The 19,308-nt window shown below is 44.2% G+C and overlaps 1 protein-coding gene across 1 annotated transcript in view; it reads right to left on the reverse strand.

Moving 5' to 3' along the window:
- The window catches only part of CENPI (centromere protein I), a 368,972-nt gene that overhangs the window by 274,272 nt on the left and 75,392 nt on the right, over nucleotides 1-19,308 (reverse strand). Inside the window, exon 3 of the mRNA XM_078688407.1 lies at nucleotides 8,446-8,583. Within this exon, the coding sequence (XP_078544533.1) occupies nucleotides 8,446-8,583 (138 nt within the window). The remainder of the gene's footprint in view (nucleotides 1-8,445; nucleotides 8,584-19,308) is intronic.

Consider the following 19,308-nt stretch of genomic DNA (forward strand, 5'->3'; position numbering starts at 1 on the left):
AGATACATGAAGCCAAAATTACAAGTGAGCATGTTACAAAAGCAAACGTTACGTTACATGAGACAATAGTGACAGTTGTGCAAGTATCAAGAGCAACAAAATACAAGAGGTAGCAAACGATATGTTCTTAGAGGAAACAAGCTTCTCGGCATTGCTGGTTGGGGGAGTGGGGGGGGTGGGCGGGGGAGCAGCAGGCAGATGCGAGTGGAGCGCGCGCTGGAGAGGGAGGGGGTGGGAGGACTAGGCAGCGGGAGAGAGGGAGAAAGGAGCGCGAGGGAGGCGTTTTTAGATACATGAAGCCAACATTACAAGTGAGCATGTTACAAAAGCAAACGTTACGTTACATGAGACAATAGTGACAGTTGTGCAAGTATCAAGAGCAACAAAATACAAGAGGTAGCAAACGATATGCAATAGCATATCTGAGGGAACACGGCCTGGGGGAAGCTGGCTGGGGAGGGGGAGGAGAAAGGAAGAGAGGGAGGAGTGTGAGGGGAGGTGCTGGTGTGGGAGGGGGAGGTGCTGGTGTGGGAGGAGTGCTGCTACGGCAAGGCTGTGTTTGCGGGGAGAGAGAGGGGAGGTGCTGGTGTGGGAGGGGGGAGTTGCTGGTGTGGGAGGAGTGCTGCTAGGGGAGGAGAAGCCCTGGCCGTGAATGCTCGTGCATGTTCACGTGAACTGCAAGAAAACGCCGGGCTGAAACCCCTTAGTTTGAAGAGGATTTTGCCGACATGAATTCGATCCTATCCATGAGACAATAGCGACAGTTGTGCAAGTATCAAGAGCAACAAAATACAAGAGGTAGCAAACGATATGCAATAGCATATCTGAGGGAACACGGCCTGGGGGAAGCTGGCTGGGGAGGGGGAGGAGAAATGAAAGGAAGGCTGTGTTTGCGGGGAGAGAGAGGGGAGGTGCTGGTGTGGGAGGGGGGAGGTGCTGGTGTGGGAGGAGTGCTGCTACGGCAAGGCTGTGTTTGCAGGGAGAGAGAGAGGGGAGGTGCTGGTGTGGGAGGAGTGCTGCTAGGGGAGGAGAAGCCCTGGCCGTGAATGCTCGTGCATGTTCACGTGAACTGCAAGAAAACCCCTTAGTTTGAAGAGGATTTTGCTGACATGAATTCGATCCTATCCATTCCTGCGGAATGGGACAGGCTCGACCTAAAAAGAATCAACTGGTTTAATGTGCATTGACTGTAATCTTATCAGTCTAGGCACCATTGGTAAGACTGAACTGCGGCAGTCAGCTGGCAATGCTGACGGCACGTTTACTGGTCTAACTGACCCAATCTTGATACAACTCCAGCAAACGTGGAGGTTCCCCACATGCTCCAATCTGCAAATCGCATATTCAGCGTACCCAGCACAAATTTTAGGATGTGTACAATATGGGAGAGAACGGAAGGATATGTTGTGGCCATCCAGCAGCAGTATATTTGATCCCAATGTTGCAGGAGAGTTGCAATTGCATAGAAAGGAGTGTGTGTGAAGGCTCAAAACTGTCTTGATGTATCAACCACAGTATGTGATGCAGAGAGGTGACAAAGTATCTCAGTTTTGACAGCACCCGTGGTTTGATATGGGGGGATAATGCAAATCTAGTGCAGACTGCAGTTAGGAGGCATGCATGTATTGTTCTATATTGGGGAGCCCAAGCCCTCCATCTGACTTTCTCCTGAACAGTGTTGCTCGTGGTATTCGGGCGGTTCAATTATGCCGTACAAGATCCTCCTTTGCAGGGGATCAGGGAGGAGAGGGTGCCATTAACTCGGATACATGAGGCTGAAGTGTCGAAGTTGGCCAACAGATAGGCCTCTATGTGGGGCCCCCGCCTAGTCTTCTAAAGGACTGCGCTGATCAATTGCCAGTCCACCCAGTCTGATGCCGTCTTGTCAATTGAGAGAAGGAGGGTCATGATGTTGGTTCGTTCTGACAAATAGTGGACATTAACCACCAACCTTAAAATATCCTGGGCCTGTCAGTTACTGATAACCCCGACTGACAGCTGAACAGGTGCAAAGGCCAGACCGAGTGTAGGCGGGCAACCAAGAGGGAGGTGAGAATATTAACATCACAGTTCAGCATGGCAGAAGACCTGCAAGAAGAATGGGCTGTAGGGACCTTAGCCAAAGTTTCCACTAGCAGTTTGCAGTAGGCTTTATAGAATGAAACTGAGAACCAGTCTGACTCAGGGGCCTAATTTGCTTCTAGCTGAGGTATGCTTGATTCCGGTCTGGGAAAGATATGGCTGTTGTAGTTCGGACTGGACTGTTCCCATGGGGCACAGGGTCAGAGCTGATTTGCATAAAGCCATTATCTGACCCAGGGTGGTGTGGAGTGCAAAAAACGATGGATTTAGGCCCAGATCCTTGTACTGGGGTGAATGTAAGACATTGATCTACATTCTGTCCATCAAATTGTTTTTTGTAATTTTCTCTCTAGCTGAGGTATGGCCGTCATCACCTCCTCAGGTGTAATAGGTTCTGGGTGGGATCAATGTGGGGGATGGCAAAATCTCACTGGAAGCGGTCCTGGATATCCACTAGAGGAGACTGAGCCTGGTATAAGGACAATAAGGGAGTCTTGAAGAGGTTGAGAATGCTGGGTGTGTCCATGTGGGAAGTTCCGGTAGCATCCCCAATAGACAAGATATGGCTTCTAGATTGTTTTTGCTGCAATTTGTATGCTAAGAGTCTGTGGTCTTTATCCCTTCTCATAATATTTCTGGTTCAGGTAGAGGAGATTCTGTGCAACATCAGTCAAAGAGCCATTCCAGCTTTCATCAAACATGCCAAAGCTTGCAAAAAACTATTTGAGCCTGTAGCTTTGTGTTGCGTCTTAAGAGAGAAAAGCCGGATTTAGAGTTAGTCTTTCTTGGCCATTAACACATTTGACAAAAGCGGATGTGCGTTTTAAAAATAAATTTATTAAAACCTTTGTTTGTTTTATAAAATACAATACAGCAGAGTACGAAGAACATAGCATAGTAATTTTATCTGATCAGGCATCTCACCACTCATCCACCCACCCATCCATCCATCCATCCATCCATCTTGCGCGTGTTCGCAGACACCCTGTGGGTCGCATTCGAACCCCACAAGCATGCTACAAACTGTCACTCCAGTACACAGGGTTCTCGTCCCATTCTGTGTCCGCAGTACATCCCCCAATGCGATCAGACATATCATGGTCTGTTACTTCAGGGTCGGTTTCGAGGTCTAGGAGTACTTCACTTAAGTCTATCCAAGAAGCACGTCCTCAGCAAACTTTTCGTCCCACCTACTGAATTTCATGTGCATCTCCTCAGCCAGGGCCCACTCTTGTATGTCCCTGAGCTAGTGGGCAATCTCCGAAGCCCTTTGGGCCATCAAAGTGATGGCGACTATGCCTGGCGAACACCAGCGCCAATTGTAAGAATTTGTATGCCATTTTACACCCTTTGAGCCTTTTAATGTTGCAGAGCAGGAAGCTCTGCGGCATGTGGTCAATGTTCAGGATTGTACTTCTCTTTAGGTCTAGGACCACCTGGGTCCAAAAGCTCGGCACCATACGGCATTGCCAATTCCAATGAAAGAAGTCCGCCCACCGATTCCGCATCATGGACAACTGTCTACGCGGGTAGGGCCATGCAGTGAAGGTCAGTAGAGGTGAGATAGGTACTATGCAGGAAGTTGTAGTGTACCAGCTTAAAGGGGCCACTAGACGAGACTGTGTCCCCCATGCGTCCGCCCGCATAGCTTTGCATAACAGAGTGATTAGATGTCTGCCAGTGCCGCAGGACAGTAGAAACCCAAGTGCATGTGGGTTTTATGGACGTTAAAAAAATAGGTGGACTCCCTTTCCCCAGTGTGTGTCACCCTCCAAATGTCCAACACGTTAAGATTAAACATGTCTTGTGTCAGAGTCAAGGGGATCAGATGGGTATTGTAGCGGGCCACAGAGCAGTCTAGAGAAGAGTCTAGACAGTGTTGAAATCGCCCCTAACAATTAGGTTGTCCTTTGTAAATGCTGCAACCAGGTGGAGCAGTAAGACGTAAAACTAATCCTTGTCATTGGGATAATAAAAGAAGAGTGTAATCAGCCTGGTGCCCAACCTAGCACGTAGACCAACCGGGTTGCCCTCCTTATCCATATGACTATAGAGATGGACAAGCCTGACCCAAAGAAAAGGGCCACCTCCCTAGTCTTGGTGGGGCCTGGCGCGTGTAACTGAAGTGGAAACTAGTAAGTGTGAAGCCTTTGTGTCAGATGCCAAGAGATGAGTCTCCTTAAGAATGGTTACATCGACCTGCTTGCTGTGGAGCCACTTCAAGAAAACCTTCAGGTTTATCAAAGTGTTAAGCCCCTGAACATTTAGGGAAGATATGCTAAGGGGGATGTGTCATTAAAACATCATGAGACATTACACTGCTGCCCGGGGCCAAAAACGTAGGGTAGGTCCCAAACAACTCACATCACCCCAGGAGGCATCCAGTAGCCGAGCTAGCAATATTGCAAGTATTGTGCACCCTGGAACGCTATAAAATGTAAGTAAGAAAAACAGCAACTACAAAACTAATGAGAACAGCTTTGAGTAACAAAAAGCCATGCTCAATGAAATAGTCATGGCGTAGCAACACAGTAGTGGGCATCGGCTGCACAGGAGGGGGCGGCTCAAGAGAGTGCTCCAGGGCCCCCATCTGCCAATTCAGTAGCATGTGTCATGCTACCATACATCCACAGGAGCCTAGAGACAGCCACCCACAAGAGGACCAACAAAGTAATCTGCCCAGTTCACTGGAGAAGCAATGCGGTTTAGCCCATCCCACCCAGTCCGGCACTCAAACCCGGCAGGTGATTTAGGAGTCGTCAGTCATTGTCTGGTACTGGTAGGTCCATCCGCTGTTCTCACCAGCTTGCAGTTTTAATTGACATTCATCTTTGTAGGTGGTCTGCTCCACCCATCTACCTGCGAAGAGCTGGGTTTTATGGGAAGACCTCTGCTACCCTCAGGAGGAGACACCTCTGCAGTAGGACTCTGCTTCATCTGGTGTGCATACAGCTACCCACTTGTTAACTGAAGATTAAGCATAGCAGGAAGCCCCTGTAGCATTGAAAAAGGGTAAGGGTAAGCGATTCCAATTTACAGGCTGCTCTCAGAAGATCTTACTTAACCTGGTAGAAGAGAGATCTGATGAGGACATCTGGTGAAAGTTGATTCTGTTGCTGGTATGTGGAGAAGACGCGAGCAGTGCAGTCCAGGATAAGATCTCTATTCTCAGAGTCCTGGAGAATAAGGCGGAACAGTGCCTGTACAAAGCATTCCAACTCAGCATTGGGAAAGTGGTGCTCACACCCCTGATCCGGGTATGGTTGCGGCAGGAGTGGTTTTCAATATTCCAGTGCGTATCCAATAATGCGTTGTTGAGTATCAAAGACCATCACTCTCTACTAGTTCATCCTGTCTTTGGTCTTGTAGCACCACGGTCGCCTCCACCAGATCCAAACAAGACTAAACTCCCTTCACAGCTTGATCTAGTTCAGTGAGAGCTTCAGTAAATTTCGCATTCCCAGCTGCGATGTCGCTCTTCATTTCCAGCAAGAGGAATCCACTGACGGCGATTACTGGAGGCCAAGCACAGCAGTGCAAGGTAGTGCACAACCGCTTTAAGCGGTCCACAATGTTCAGGTCAGCTTCCCAAGGGGATGTAAGGCTCATTACCACGTCATCAGTCCAGGCAGATGCAGCACGAGGGCTCCGTGTGGATCACTTCCTGTTTTTTTCCTCCCACGGAGGAGGCATATGGATTTTCACAGAAGTTACTTCGATTTTAAATAGTGGCAGTATGCAGCACAGGCCCAATTCAGATTACTAAATTCTGGAGAATACTGCAATTTTAACAGTGCTTTCCAAGCGTTTCATAACCACAACCAAATTTTTAAAAATGATAATCTTTCAGCTTTACAGGTAAAGTTGGCTTCATTCCATTGTTTGTGCAGAAGCTTAAAATCAAGCGCCTTTAAGAGATGATCGATATTCTAGACCTGACAAATTTGCAGCAAGTGCTTTCCTCTGGTTTTTGCGGATCAATAGCCTCAGCGTCAGTTTGGGGCATCAGTCTGCAGTGTTTTGGTCTTGCCAGCTGCACATGCCTATCTTCAGGGCCAGAGGGGGGCTAGGCTAGGTAGACCACTAGATATACATTTCTTGCAGGTCAGTCTTGCTGGAAGGTCAGTAGGGCTGAGTCAGAGTTCATTTCATTTAAGCCTTGTGCTTGATTTGTGAAGTACTCTTTTGTCCCAATGGCCAAAATACTTGGTTTACAAAGTACAGCATAAGACCAGCTGAGAGACGCACTCTTGTTCACAGTGATGAATTAGTTCTCAGCATGGTCTTCTTTAAATTATGTTACAGCAGATTAACCACTAATATATTTATTTTCACGTCTTCACAAAAACATTCTCACAATACGAATTTTATTATTTGAACTTTGTCAAAGATAGGGAGATGAGGGCATGAAAATATATCCGTGTTTAATCGGCTGCCAGTGATTGATTAGGACAAGCCAGGGCTTAAGAAACCCATTAAAAAAAAAAAGAAATTGGATATGAGCAGGTATGACATTTGCTCACCCCACATCCCAACATACGCCACATGCCAGATTACTATGGTAGACACTGCCGATTAACCAGCAAATGATTACGAGATTTTGGAGAATCCCCCACTGCGAAGGCTTTTCCGTGCTACTTCCTCATCCATAGTGATGGAACGTAGCATTCTTGGTTCCTACACACTAAGCAGCATGACTGTACTCCAGCTAACAGCACAGAATATATACTCTTCCTTGCACTTTAGTTCTAAGGGGAGAGCGTTCCATAGTCATGGGGGGCCCCGCCACCAAGCTTCTGCCTACCCAGCAAGCATTTTCAGATTTAGCGACTACTAAATGGACTTCTGATCCGGAGGCAATGTTATAGATGGAATATACCATCAGAAGCTTTGTTGAAAGTATTCAGATACTATGCCATTGAGTGCCTTAAAGGCAATGCATAAGGCTTTAAAGTCGATCATTTTTTTTCCCACTGGGAGCCAGTGAAGGAGATCCAGGCCATAAGAGATTGACTAGTACTTGGGAATGCCCATCAGTAGGCAGGCCGTAGAGTTTTGTTGAATATGCAATTTGCTGAGCGATTTTTTTTCTGAATATTGAGTAAAAGCGCTTAGCAATTGTCAATTTCGGACATTACAAGGATTGCGGTAACGGTTTTTTGGAAGCCCAGGGACATAAAAGGTAAGATTTTTCTTTAGAGAACATAGAAAGTTTCCAGCGTCAAAGTATTAACGTGGACCTCAAAAGAGATTGTTATCAAAAGTAATGCCTAGACTTTTGACTTTGGAAACCGGTTAGGTAAGGGGCTTAAGTCCAGTGGGCACCAGGTTTTGGACTAAAAGGTGTTTTGTTCCAGAAAGTAAGACCTCCGTCTTACTGGAGTTGAGCTTTAAACGGCTTGAGGTCATCCATTTCTCAACTTGAATTAAATAATCGTGGAACCGGTAGCTGTTTCCTCAGGATCACTGGCTGTGGTTAAAACGATTTGAGTGTCGTCAGCGTACGATACAAATGAGAAGCCAACTAATACAGGTAGGTTTGATTCTCCCTTACCAAACTTACAAGCAAAAGGCGAAACAGTAGAGATTAAAAGAATCATCATGTGAGGAGTGGCCGAAGGTACTAAATCACTGAGCCAGCAGTTGTTTACAAAGAGTTTGGACTGTTGTAGGGAGGCGCTCAATAGCGCTCTGATTTTTATCACTGGGAGCCAGAGATCATCTAACAGAGCAAAGGGTCTCTTAGCTCTTTAATTTTAAATTACAGAACACTGCAAAGAAGGGACCACCCACCCATACAAAGTGTTTTCAAGGTATCTGTGGGCTGCACCACTGCTACCTGAAAACAAAATCAAATGAGGAATTGCCAGAAAAGCTACAACTTGTAGGTCTTGACTGCTTAGTTGGAGAAGTTTTTTGCAGATGGAATGAGAAATGTGAGGCTTGGAAATCCAGAGGCGGGGGGCTGGGTGCTCAGGGAAGAGAAGGAGGCTGGGAAGGGTGAATGTCAGACTGTTGCTATTTAATTGTCTTCAGTGTTGCAAAGTTTGTGTGTCATATGCTTGATGTCCAGAATTATCTAACAAATTTGCTTATCTTCTTTCTGCGGGTTTGTTTTTTAGACCTCGGTCACCCAAAAAGTCTAATAGTGAAGTAATAAATGAGAATACTCTAGTCTGTGTGGGTGGTGTGAATTGAAGCTGTACAGATACACAAATGTATTCTCGCATTGCTACAGAACCATTTTTGTCAATCAGCATGATTGAATGGTACATTTAGATATTTAAAAATGATCAAAAAAAGGACACCAAGCAGTAAGAAAGCATCTTTCGACAATTCCCTGTCACAGGTTACCATACTTACCAAGCATACCACTGAGTGCCACATTCAGAAGGACATCAAATGCTGTTGGGGGCAGTCCTCTAAATAGGCCGATTTTCTCGACATTACTCAAATGCTTCATCAGCTTCTCATTTCCTCTAAAAGGAATGCGTTCTTTGGCTGGGAAAACAAATAGATATAATATTAGCTAAGACAGAACAATCAAGTGGCAGTTGAAATATTACTTTGCCTTTATAAGTGAAAGCGCTTCTTCAATAACTGGTAAATTTGAGTTTGCTGTTGTGAATCTGGACGAGTAACAACTAGTTGGATGGACAAGTGAGTGCACTGATTTATGAATGAGCGTATTACTAATGGGCGAGTGCATAAGTAGATAATTGAATGAGTGGAAGGAAGGGTGGCTGGACAAATGAGAGCTTGAAAAAGTGGGTAAACACTTGGATAGATACAGATAGGCTACAACAAAACACAAAAAGAGGGCCAGGGGAGGTTTAAAGACCAGCAGGGGTTGTCTCCCCAATTAAGAAACAAAAACACAAAAGAAGCCCTGGATCTTGAAAGTTGGAAGAATGCTAACGGGGTGTATTTTAAAGGACGGTTTCCCTCACCCACCAGAAGGTGGCATGCTTCATCATAGGTTAGCCTCCTCGTACTATGAACCTAGTCATAGTGCGGGCTACAACCCCCTCTCTGAAAGGGAGGAACTCAGGGATGTTTGTTTGTCTCACAGAGGTATAATAAATACAGTAAGTGAATGGGTGTGGTGAGGGACAAAACAAAAATAAATGGGAGTTAAAACTAGTTCCAGCTGGGTTTGCGGTGTTCCGAATCCAGTGGCTTACAGTGACCTACTGCTAGGAATGGTAACCGGGTTTTCAGCCGACTGAACTCTATTGCAACTATACCCTTCCATTGCGTTGCCTGCTTACCGTGATAGTAACTATTTGACAGTATCGACCGTCAAGTGCCTAGATACTGAAAGCACTGCATACTTTCAACTGCATTGCATTTATTTCGATCCTCACAAGGGTACAAAGTATGTATTCAAGTATAGAAACTGTACAAAGTATAGTTCTGAATTCTGCTTCCCAAAACATACATAAAAAGATCTTTGTTGTTTTTATACAAAATTGGTCTCTGATTTTTTCTGGAGTGTGTGTCTTATTTATTGCCTCCATGAGTACAACACATGCTTCACACTGCCCTCACTATTACAACAAGCATTGGCATAGCCAATAGTTCTCGCCTTTAGGACCTTATAAGTGTTTATAGTCACTAAACAACTAACAACTAGAACTAAAGTAAGTGGGGAACCAGATAAAAAAAGTCTGAAAATGGAGGTCACATGCTAAAACATTGAGAGCTTATGGGCAACATCATCAATAGTTGGCGCCCAAACAAACATTTTACAGAAGCATTGTTTTCCTGATCAATAGACAGTATATACATATAGACTTGGCGTAAACTGCACTACTGTTACAGGAGACACCCTGCGCAGGCATGGGAGGGGGGAAGGAGCGAGTTTTACATGTGCTGATATCTCCGCACTTCAAAGATTAATCAATGCACAGCAAAGTATGCAACATGCAGCACAACACAACATTAGCATTGCACATACTTAGCAGAACCATTACCAAGCAGGCAAATTAAATGTCAAGATACAAGTGTCTCAGACAAACATGTGACTGTTCTCCTTCCAGATCCAGTGATGCCAACGAGGGGTTCCCGTGGCACAAAGGAAAATCAAAACAGCAGAACACGAAGATTTCAATTTGAACTATAAAATAGAGGCCAATAGTTTGGTACCTTTTATATGAAACAAGAAATGCGATGCCCGTCTTCCTATTGGTTGCAAACGTCTGATACATTATAAGTTTGTCACCTGAATTACGTCACTAAGGGCACAGTCTTGTCCCCGTGATTTATGTTTTCTTAGCCAGCTCACTAATGTTGTGGATCAGCAGTAATTGGTCCTATGTGTCTATTTTTATAAACAACCCTAAACACTGAAGAATCCCTTTCTCCTGCATTATTCAGGGCCGGTAACAATTTAAAAACACCCCTTACTGCTTGCTGCAAATGAATAGAAAAAAAACATGTTTTGCTCCCTCTACGTACGGATTTGCTTTGATATGTCAGCAGCCGCACCAGAGTTCTTCACAGGTCATTTAAAGACCTTTTGCTTGTTAATGAGGCTTTGATGCCCCCTCACCCCCCCCCCCCCCGCTTAGAGCCCCTGCAGCTCCACTCTGCCTTTAGCTTGAAGAATCAGCCCCCCCCCCCCGAAATTTTCTCTTAGCCCCCCCGAAATTTGATTCTAGTTGCACCTCTGATATATACTATGCCTATTCACTCGAACACTAGCACTGTTAGTTTGTTTTGCAGTTTTGGCAAAACATGCGCCCCCAGCCCTCGCCCTCGCCCTCCCAGCACCCCGTGTGCAGCGTTCCCACTGCTGCCAGCCTGTGTGGTGGCTGCCCGGCCCTTTTAACAGGACTGCAAACAGAGGCACAAAGGCGCGAGTGCCTGCCGCAAGTGGGAGGTGGGTGGGCAAGGGCTCATTTGCAGGCTTTGCACATCAGAATCTTTTGCAGCGAACAATGCTGCCTTTTGGTAATGCATTTTAACTACTGTGTTGATCCCATTTTAAAATCAGCACTACAATTCACAGAATGCAAAGCTAAACAATGAATCACTCCTGGACCTATGAAAATCGAGAGCTCTGCCGCTTACATCGTAAATGTGATTTGTATATTGAAAGGGTGCTTGTGTGTTAAACCTTATTGTGCTTCAGGGAAGTTAAAACAACCAGGGTGCGCTTTTGTTTGTATTATCTGGTGTTTTTTTCACTCCCTATCGGCACCCTCCCACCATTGGAATGTGCAGTGTTTAAGTGTACACCAGTTGTGGTATGTTTGGTGTTTTTATGCGGTGTGGACTCAATGCGTGAGTCTGATGTGTTGCCATGTGCATTGTACGGCTTATTATACAAACCTCACATTCATTCCCTCCCCCAGCATTGTGTTGTCCTGTGTCAACAGGATCCCTTACTCGCTTTCCCTCTGCTCTATTGTATTGCTGTGTTATCTGAGCTCTCAGTCATCCGCAGCCAGTGGGGGTGAATTTAGGAAGTGGTCTTCTTTCTCTAAGAGCTCAACCGACCCATAATCCCCCTTGAAGCATCCTTTGTGGAAACTTTGGTACTGCGCTGCGAGTTTAAGGGGTCTGAGGAGCTAAAACAAAGGCTCTGCTTATCAACACCAAGCCTAGACTTTTTTATGCTTTCACTGCAGCTCAACAAGCTATGAATGCACAGACGCCGAAGGGCTCATACGTCACAAGCGGACAGGCCCCGAGGGAGTCGAAAACGCATTGTTTCCTTAGTCCCCACCCATCTCACCTGCAGATATTTTTGCACAAGAATGAAGTCACTTTTGTTTTGCACTAGTGTTAGTAGGCCACTTTACTAATTTGTAAAACATTCATTTATTGAAGGAAGACTGCGTAGCAAAGTCGCCGTGTATAAACTTGGCGAGCTGGTGTGATGGTTAACTTGTTTCATTTTTTACCGCAAATACATAAAACCAGCGCTTTTTACATACTATATTAACTCAATTGGACAGCACCTTTCAACCCTACCTAATGATTATCCAAATGTTAAGGGCTCACCGGTTCCAATTTTATTATATGCCGACGATGCGGCTATAATGTCTCAGACTAAAGTAGGCTTACAAAGGGCGGTAAATAATTTCGCGTGTTACATGAGGGATAGAGGCCTCAGAGTCAACATCTCGAAAACATTCACGATGCCCTGTACTCGGAAGATTAATAGAATTCCTTGTACCATATTCCTGGATAACCAAAAAATAGTAACTACAGATAAATTCTGTTATCTAGGTGTTTTGTTTGATAGACGGTGTCGTTGGCAGGCAGCGAAAGCAGCTAGGAAGCTGGCTTATAGCCGCACCATAGGCGCCATGCGTATTTTTTCCGATAGAACTGGCGGTAAGCCTGTTAAGGAGCTGATCCAGATTTATCGGGCTAAATGCGTTTCTACGGCTACCTATGGCGCGGGCATATGGGGAACTGAGAAAGACCACTCCCTACAGAGCTGTGAAAATCAATTCATTTGCCATCTTCTGGGAGTGGCCAAAAGTACCTCCACGTACATGTCACACATCGAAGTAGGAGTTACATATCTCAATGATATCATTAAGATGTCCCCCATTTTGCTTTGGCATAAAGTGTGGGTTACACACGAAGCCAGTTTCAATAGAGACCTTATCGAAGACTGTCTAGCCCTAGATGGGGCAGCTAATGTCAAATAGTTATCTTACGTGAGATCCACACTTACTGATCTAGGCCATCCAGAGTATTTTGATAACCCTACAACCCTGGATGGACTATCAAGATCAGCCCTGAAAAAAATGATAACCATCCATCTAGAAACTGCTAGATGGAATAGCGAAAAATTAAGGCGCACAGTATTAAATTACCAGGAAATTACACCAACTGAGGGTTTGCAAACTTACCTCGTTCTGGTACAGAGCCCATATCTTCGAATGTTGTTGACCCGCTTGCGTCTGGGCTTCTTTTTTCGCATGGTCACCCTACCTAATGTTAATGATTGGTCCTCTAACAAACTAATATGCTTTTGTGATAACACTTCGGTGCAGTCTAATATTCATATTATGTTTTTTTGTAAATTATATACGAACCCCAGAAAACAATTCCTGATGCAGTTATTAAAACGATGGGGGTTACGAAAATGTAGACCAGCATATCAAAAAATGTTACAGTTAGAAGGAGATCATATTATTTACGCCGTCTCATGTTTTTTAAAAATGGTAATAATGTATAGAAAATCTTTGTATTAAATTATCTTCTTGTGGTGCATTGCTGTTTGCCACTAATGAAATGCTTATATTTCATGGTTTTATTATGAATTTTAAGAAATGTTTTCAATGATCAAGTAAGCGTCTATTTTGTACCGATTATGCACATGCCATTTTTAAATGTTGTATGTATAAATGTCTTTGCAGTGCTTTTATGATTTTACCTGAAAAATCGAATAAAGCTTACTTACTTACTAAACCAGCGCGCGCGCTAAAATTGAATTAAAAAAAAAGGTGAAAGCGTTTCACTTGCGAGAGCAAGCAGCGCCAGGAGCGATAATTTCTACCATATGGCGCTGCGCGCGCCCTCAAGTTAATCGCCACACGTGCACGCGTTGCCATTGGGCAATGGAACGTGTCCACGTTTTTGGCAGAAAAGCCGAAGCCATTCCAAAAGGTCTTTTTGCCTACGCAGTGCATGAGCGATGCATAGGCGAGCCCTAAAAAGAGAGATAGTTTTATCTATTTGTGGTCTGTATCTACCTCTGGGGATTTCTCACACTTTCTACATAGTGTACTTCATTTTTTTACACTGTTCAGAGAGGCGGTATCTTGAAAGTTACTTTGGAGACTTTAAAAACAGCCCATCCATCCTACTTGCTGCTAGAATAATGGCCTGATGTGGACTAGAAAGTAACATTCGGCCTTCCCGAAGCGCACAGCTTCAAATAATGTTGCACTGGTCCTTCTAGTAGCTTTACCCAGCAATTAACTGCATGTATGGCACTTTACAGTGAAAAGAAATCAATATATAACTTCAGACGGAACATGAAACCCACTGCTAGAATAATGGTCTGTTGAGGGCTAGAAGGGGAAATCTGTGGTGGAAATTGAAACATTTCTTAGTCTTTCAGTACCCTGGCTGTAAAGATGCTTGGCTAACCTGCAGGTCACAAGCTCCAATGCTGATAAAATGGCTGTGAATTAAGCAACTACTGCATGTACTTTACAAAGCATACATTTGGGTCATTGAAGGTTTTCACTGTACACTCCGTACTGCCATATTTCATTAAAGTGTATATGTAAAACGCTGTAATTAAGTTAGAAAATTCTTCGCTTTACATTTCACATTACATATATTAACTTCTGATAGCTCTCCTATGTCAATTAAATACATATATTTACTCATGGAAAGAAGATCATACATGTTTACTGTTTTGAAAGTGCACTTACTCTCTACTATTAGAAACGGTGAGAAAAAGACTCCGACATCAACTTCTTATCTGGATGAATGGCTTTATGTCTATGTAGCCTCTTTGGGCAGAGTGCTGGAAACACACAAGCCCTGGATTAGGCAATGGCCTGACACGAGGAATAGATGTCCCCAGGACAGAGACACCGACTGAAACACTGGAGTCGGTTCACTAACCATTCCACTAAGGAGGAATAGTGGTCTAAATTAATTATTTGACACCGACAGGCAGATCACATGTGACACATCGAGCACCTCTACTCTGCCCATGCTTGCACTGGTTGGCTGGTGCCACCTCCCGTTGGAGAATCTGCGGTGGTAATCCACAAACCATGGACAGTAAGAAAGACATGGAACAAGGGTGACAACACGCAAGCACTACAAAGCTTAAATGGAAAGATCCTTGTGACATGCTGCGCCAAAGGGGACACGCGCTCTGGATCAGACAGTAAAACTGCAGTAGGAGGCATGGGCTGAGGTTCCCAATAGGTTCATTGAATGCTAATTTGTACTGAATCACTGTGCTTACTAACGCCAAACACAAAAGTGCAGTTGCCTTTAGAATGTTTTTTCCATTTTTCATGAACTGAAAAATACTGAAAGTGATCAAGCAGCTCATTAATGAAGTGAATAGCTGATGTAGAAAAGTAGGTAGCTCAACAAGCCACAAGTTGAGTACCAAAAGTAAAAACAAATAATGCCAGAGAACACAGTTTCTAGATGAGCTGTCTGGAATCCAAGTGTTATGATGATTAAATGGCCGGGGAATCAGTCTATCCTCTGAAAACATGTGCGCCTTTCCCGTGCAAGTGTCATTCGCTGTCATCTCTCTGCATGCACTGCCTTGTTGACGTGACGTGATGCCATGCTGATCTACTCCCAGTGGTGGGATGGCTAGTTCTTGCTTAAGAAAGTGCATGTGCTGTCTGTTGTAAGATATTTTGGTAGCATACAGTGGGTTTAGAGCCCGCACATTGCTTGGTTTCATTGTCACTCATTTGCACGGTTCTTATGTAATAGTTTGTGAGTGCGTCTCTTCCCCGGTCGAACGTTATCCCCTCCCTTGGTGCACGGATGCATTACGGTGTCCTTACATTTTTAGGTCTCGCTGAGCCAGCACGCATGCGCAGCAAGCAGACATTTAGTAAGGGAGTCTTCCAAGTGCTACCGCTGGCATCGAGCTACAGTGCACGAGGCGTGCACGCGCCCAAAGCAGCCATATGGCTTTAGGTCGCCTCCGCCCCCTTCCCTTCTCGCCCAGTCCGCTTGTCACCTCGGCGTGCACTCACCCCTCCTTTCTCCCCTTTCGGCCGCTTTGATGTTCTCAGTGAGCTGCGCGGCCAATACTTGTTGAGTTTTTGAATTTAGAGTTAGAATTGGCATTCAGGGCACCCCCACTATACCCCATTTCGAGGCCAGCAGAGCTCTGATACAACAGAAGGGCGTCCCTCCACCTGCCGCAGATACGTGCACATGCCGCCAACAATATTCATTGCGGGAAGGCTTGTGAAAACACCCCTTTTGGCTCGCAATTAATTTTGACATTGGAAAGTGTTTAAAGTATGCACTGGCGAGGCTGGGGATTTTTGTTTTTGTTGGCTGCCCGCTGCGGTTTTTAATTCCTTCAATCTAACTCGCATGTGCTTTTATAGTCATCTTGATAACTGCGGCTTCAACAAATCATGCGTCTTTCCATGTAGGACGGTTTTAACCAATGATCCTCGAAAATGTGACTTGTTTGTTCGGGGCTTGGGGACAGCCATTTTTTTTTTTTAACGAGGACTGTTGTATTTTTATTGGTGACCCTTGGCGGTAATTTTTTTTTGTTTCGGAAAAATGCATACAAAAGAAAAATTAATTCCTAGTCTAGGTCTAAAGTTTGATTAAAATTGCTTAAGCTTTGTCCCAGGCATTTTAAGTGGGCCATCTGTCTAAAGATCTCGCGTTTTTTTTTCTGATCATTTTTTCGACTTCATGAGCCATGGGAGGCCACCTTTGTAGTCTCCGTGTAGCTGGGTTCAGTCAACACCACTGAATAAATCTATGTGTTATGAGAAAAAACTTCCGTCGAGCATTGCTTGCTGGTGGTTTTGAAAATGTCCGCTTATGTTTTTGTCAGAAAATCTTAGTTCTGATTCTAACCTTTCTCTGTTGTATATCAAAGTGCCCACACCAGCGCAACGTTTGGTGACAGTATGGGGTTTTTATTGGCGCAGTGGTTTCCAAATTGTATCTCTGTCAATGTGGAGTTTTAGTTGTTTGTGCAAATACGTGACAGGATCATGAAATTTCTTACTGCGTTCGGATTGGCTGCAGAAGATGAGTTTATTTACTTTATGCGTGTTGTTAACATGTGCCGTTTCCTCCACATATATATTTTTTTTATGGACGGCAACAACCTGCGGTTGTAGCGGTAAGGAAAAAAATAATGAATAATAATTTGTTGAATAATTGACATTTGACTGGATTGTGGCTTTTTTTCCAACAGGAAAGCCGTGAGGCTACACCAGAGGCAAGGTAGGTGATGGCGAACACCGGCTAACTATACAGGATTGTTTCCTGTGGCGCTCATTCTCAAACGAGCCACTCATGAGAGTAAATAAGCCCAGAGGCATGCCAAGACCGGCAAGAGATAGGATGTTTTAGTGAGTTGATCTTTCTAGAACGGAATGTAATTGGCCCAACAGTATATGGCCATTATGTCTGAAGGTATTTTTTTAAACATGTCTTTGCTGTCCGTGTGTTTCGCAGCGACGACTTTGAGTGTCTGCTTGTTTACTGATATCGACGCGTGTGCAATGAATCCGAGGCGTAGCCAGTAACGAAGGCAGTGCAATAACACTACAGCAGCTTACCCCCAAAGTCCATTTTCATGTATTACTTCTCTTCCTGCAGTGTACCACCGACCCTATACCAGGAACCTCCTTTTACTTCCAACGCTAATGAGGCGGTTTGCCTTCGGTTCGGTTTTTCATATTGTGCTTCAGTAAAATTTCTGCCGAAACTTAATTAAAAGCTAGAAATCCAGTGTGTCAGTGCTTTAAATGGACCTTTACTCACCGGTACTGAGTACCGGCACTTGTATTTTTTACTGGTCTGAGTACCGGCACTTCTCCGCTGCCAAGGAGAGTACTGGTACTTAAAATGTAGGCTCATGGTTGCTTTGGTTCACGCGCACAAACTAGGCTGTCTAACAGCCAAAGCGCCTCTATAGCCCAAGCGGAGCTACCTTCAAGCTATTCAGGAGGCTCATCTGCATAATGTCCGGTGTTCACAACCAAGCTGTGTTTGACAGAGCAGGGTCCATTAAGGCCCTGCGCTGTCAATCACATTCACACCATGGTGTGTATTTGTGCACACACTGAATGCAGGCATCCCACTGACAGCAGCAATAGCCGCAATTAAGAAAGTCACGGGAGATAAGGGGTGTAAATGGCCTTTATCCCACCAAAGTGTAGAGAGTGTAGAGAGTGTAGAGAGTGTGAGAGAGTGAGTATGTATATATGTATATATATATATATATATATATTTTCACTGAAAAAACCATAGGTTATAGACCATATATAGTTAGGAATTTGCATTTACAAAACCTTGAAAATTCACTGAAAAAACCATAGGTTAGAGACCATATATAGTTAGCTGGACATTTTATTGACATAAAACCAATGAAATTCCATATATAGTTAGTTGCACTAACTATATATCGCGCACCCGCAATCCACTGCTGATGATGTCACATATTACATCATTCATGACATGGTCAGTGACATCACTGATGACATCACTGATGACATCTCAAATGACATCACTGATGACATCTCAAATGACATCACTGATGACATCATCTAGTGTCTGTGTGTTTTTGTAAAGTTTAAATATGTTTTACATATTGAAGAATGAGTGGATGTATGGAAGACTGAGTGTGTGTGTGGCTGGCTGGGAGGTGTGTGACTCTGTGCATATCAATGTGTACTTGTATCAGTGATTGTATAAGAGAGTAAGTATGTGTTAGTATATGTGTGAAAAGTATGGTGTTCTGTGTTTAACTGTATAGATGAGGAAATCGAAGTGTGATTGATTCTTCACAGGACTGACTAGGTGTATGAGTGCATATGATAGTGTTGTAATAATGAGTGACTGTATGTATGAGTGATTGTATGGGTGAATGAGTGAATGTGTGTGTAGACGTAGGAATCAGTGAGTGCGTATGTAGTAACTGGTATTGGTGTGTCATGATGTCATCAGTGATGTCATTTGAGATGTCATCAGTGATGTCCTTTGAGATGTCATCAGTGATGTCATCAGTGATGTCACTGAAGTATGGTGTTCTGTGTTTAACTGTATAGATGAGGAAATGGAAGTGTGATTGATTCTTTACAGGACTGACTAGGTGTGTGAGTAACTCCATGGATGAGTGGCAGTGTGTGAGTGTCTGCATAGGTGTATGAGTGCATATGATAGTGTTGTAATAATGAGTGACTGTATGTATGAGTGATTGTATGGGTGAATGAGTGAATGTGTGTGTAGACGTAGGAATCAGTGAGTGCGTATGTAGTAACTGGTATTGGTGTGTCATGATGTCATCAGTGATGTCATTTGAGATGTCATCAGTGATGTCATCAGTGATGTCACTGACCATGTCATGAATGATGTAATATGTGACATCATCAGCAGTGGATTGCGGGTGCGCGATATATAGTTAGTGCAACTAACTATATATGGAATTTCATTGGTTTTATGTCAATAAAATGTCCAGCTAACTATATATGGTCTCTAACCTATGGTTTTTTCAGTGAA

Source organism: Lissotriton helveticus, chromosome 4_1 (assembly GCF_964261635.1).
Source record: "Lissotriton helveticus chromosome 4_1, aLisHel1.1, whole genome shotgun sequence".
NCBI classification, from domain to species: domain Eukaryota; kingdom Metazoa; phylum Chordata; class Amphibia; order Caudata; family Salamandridae; genus Lissotriton; species Lissotriton helveticus.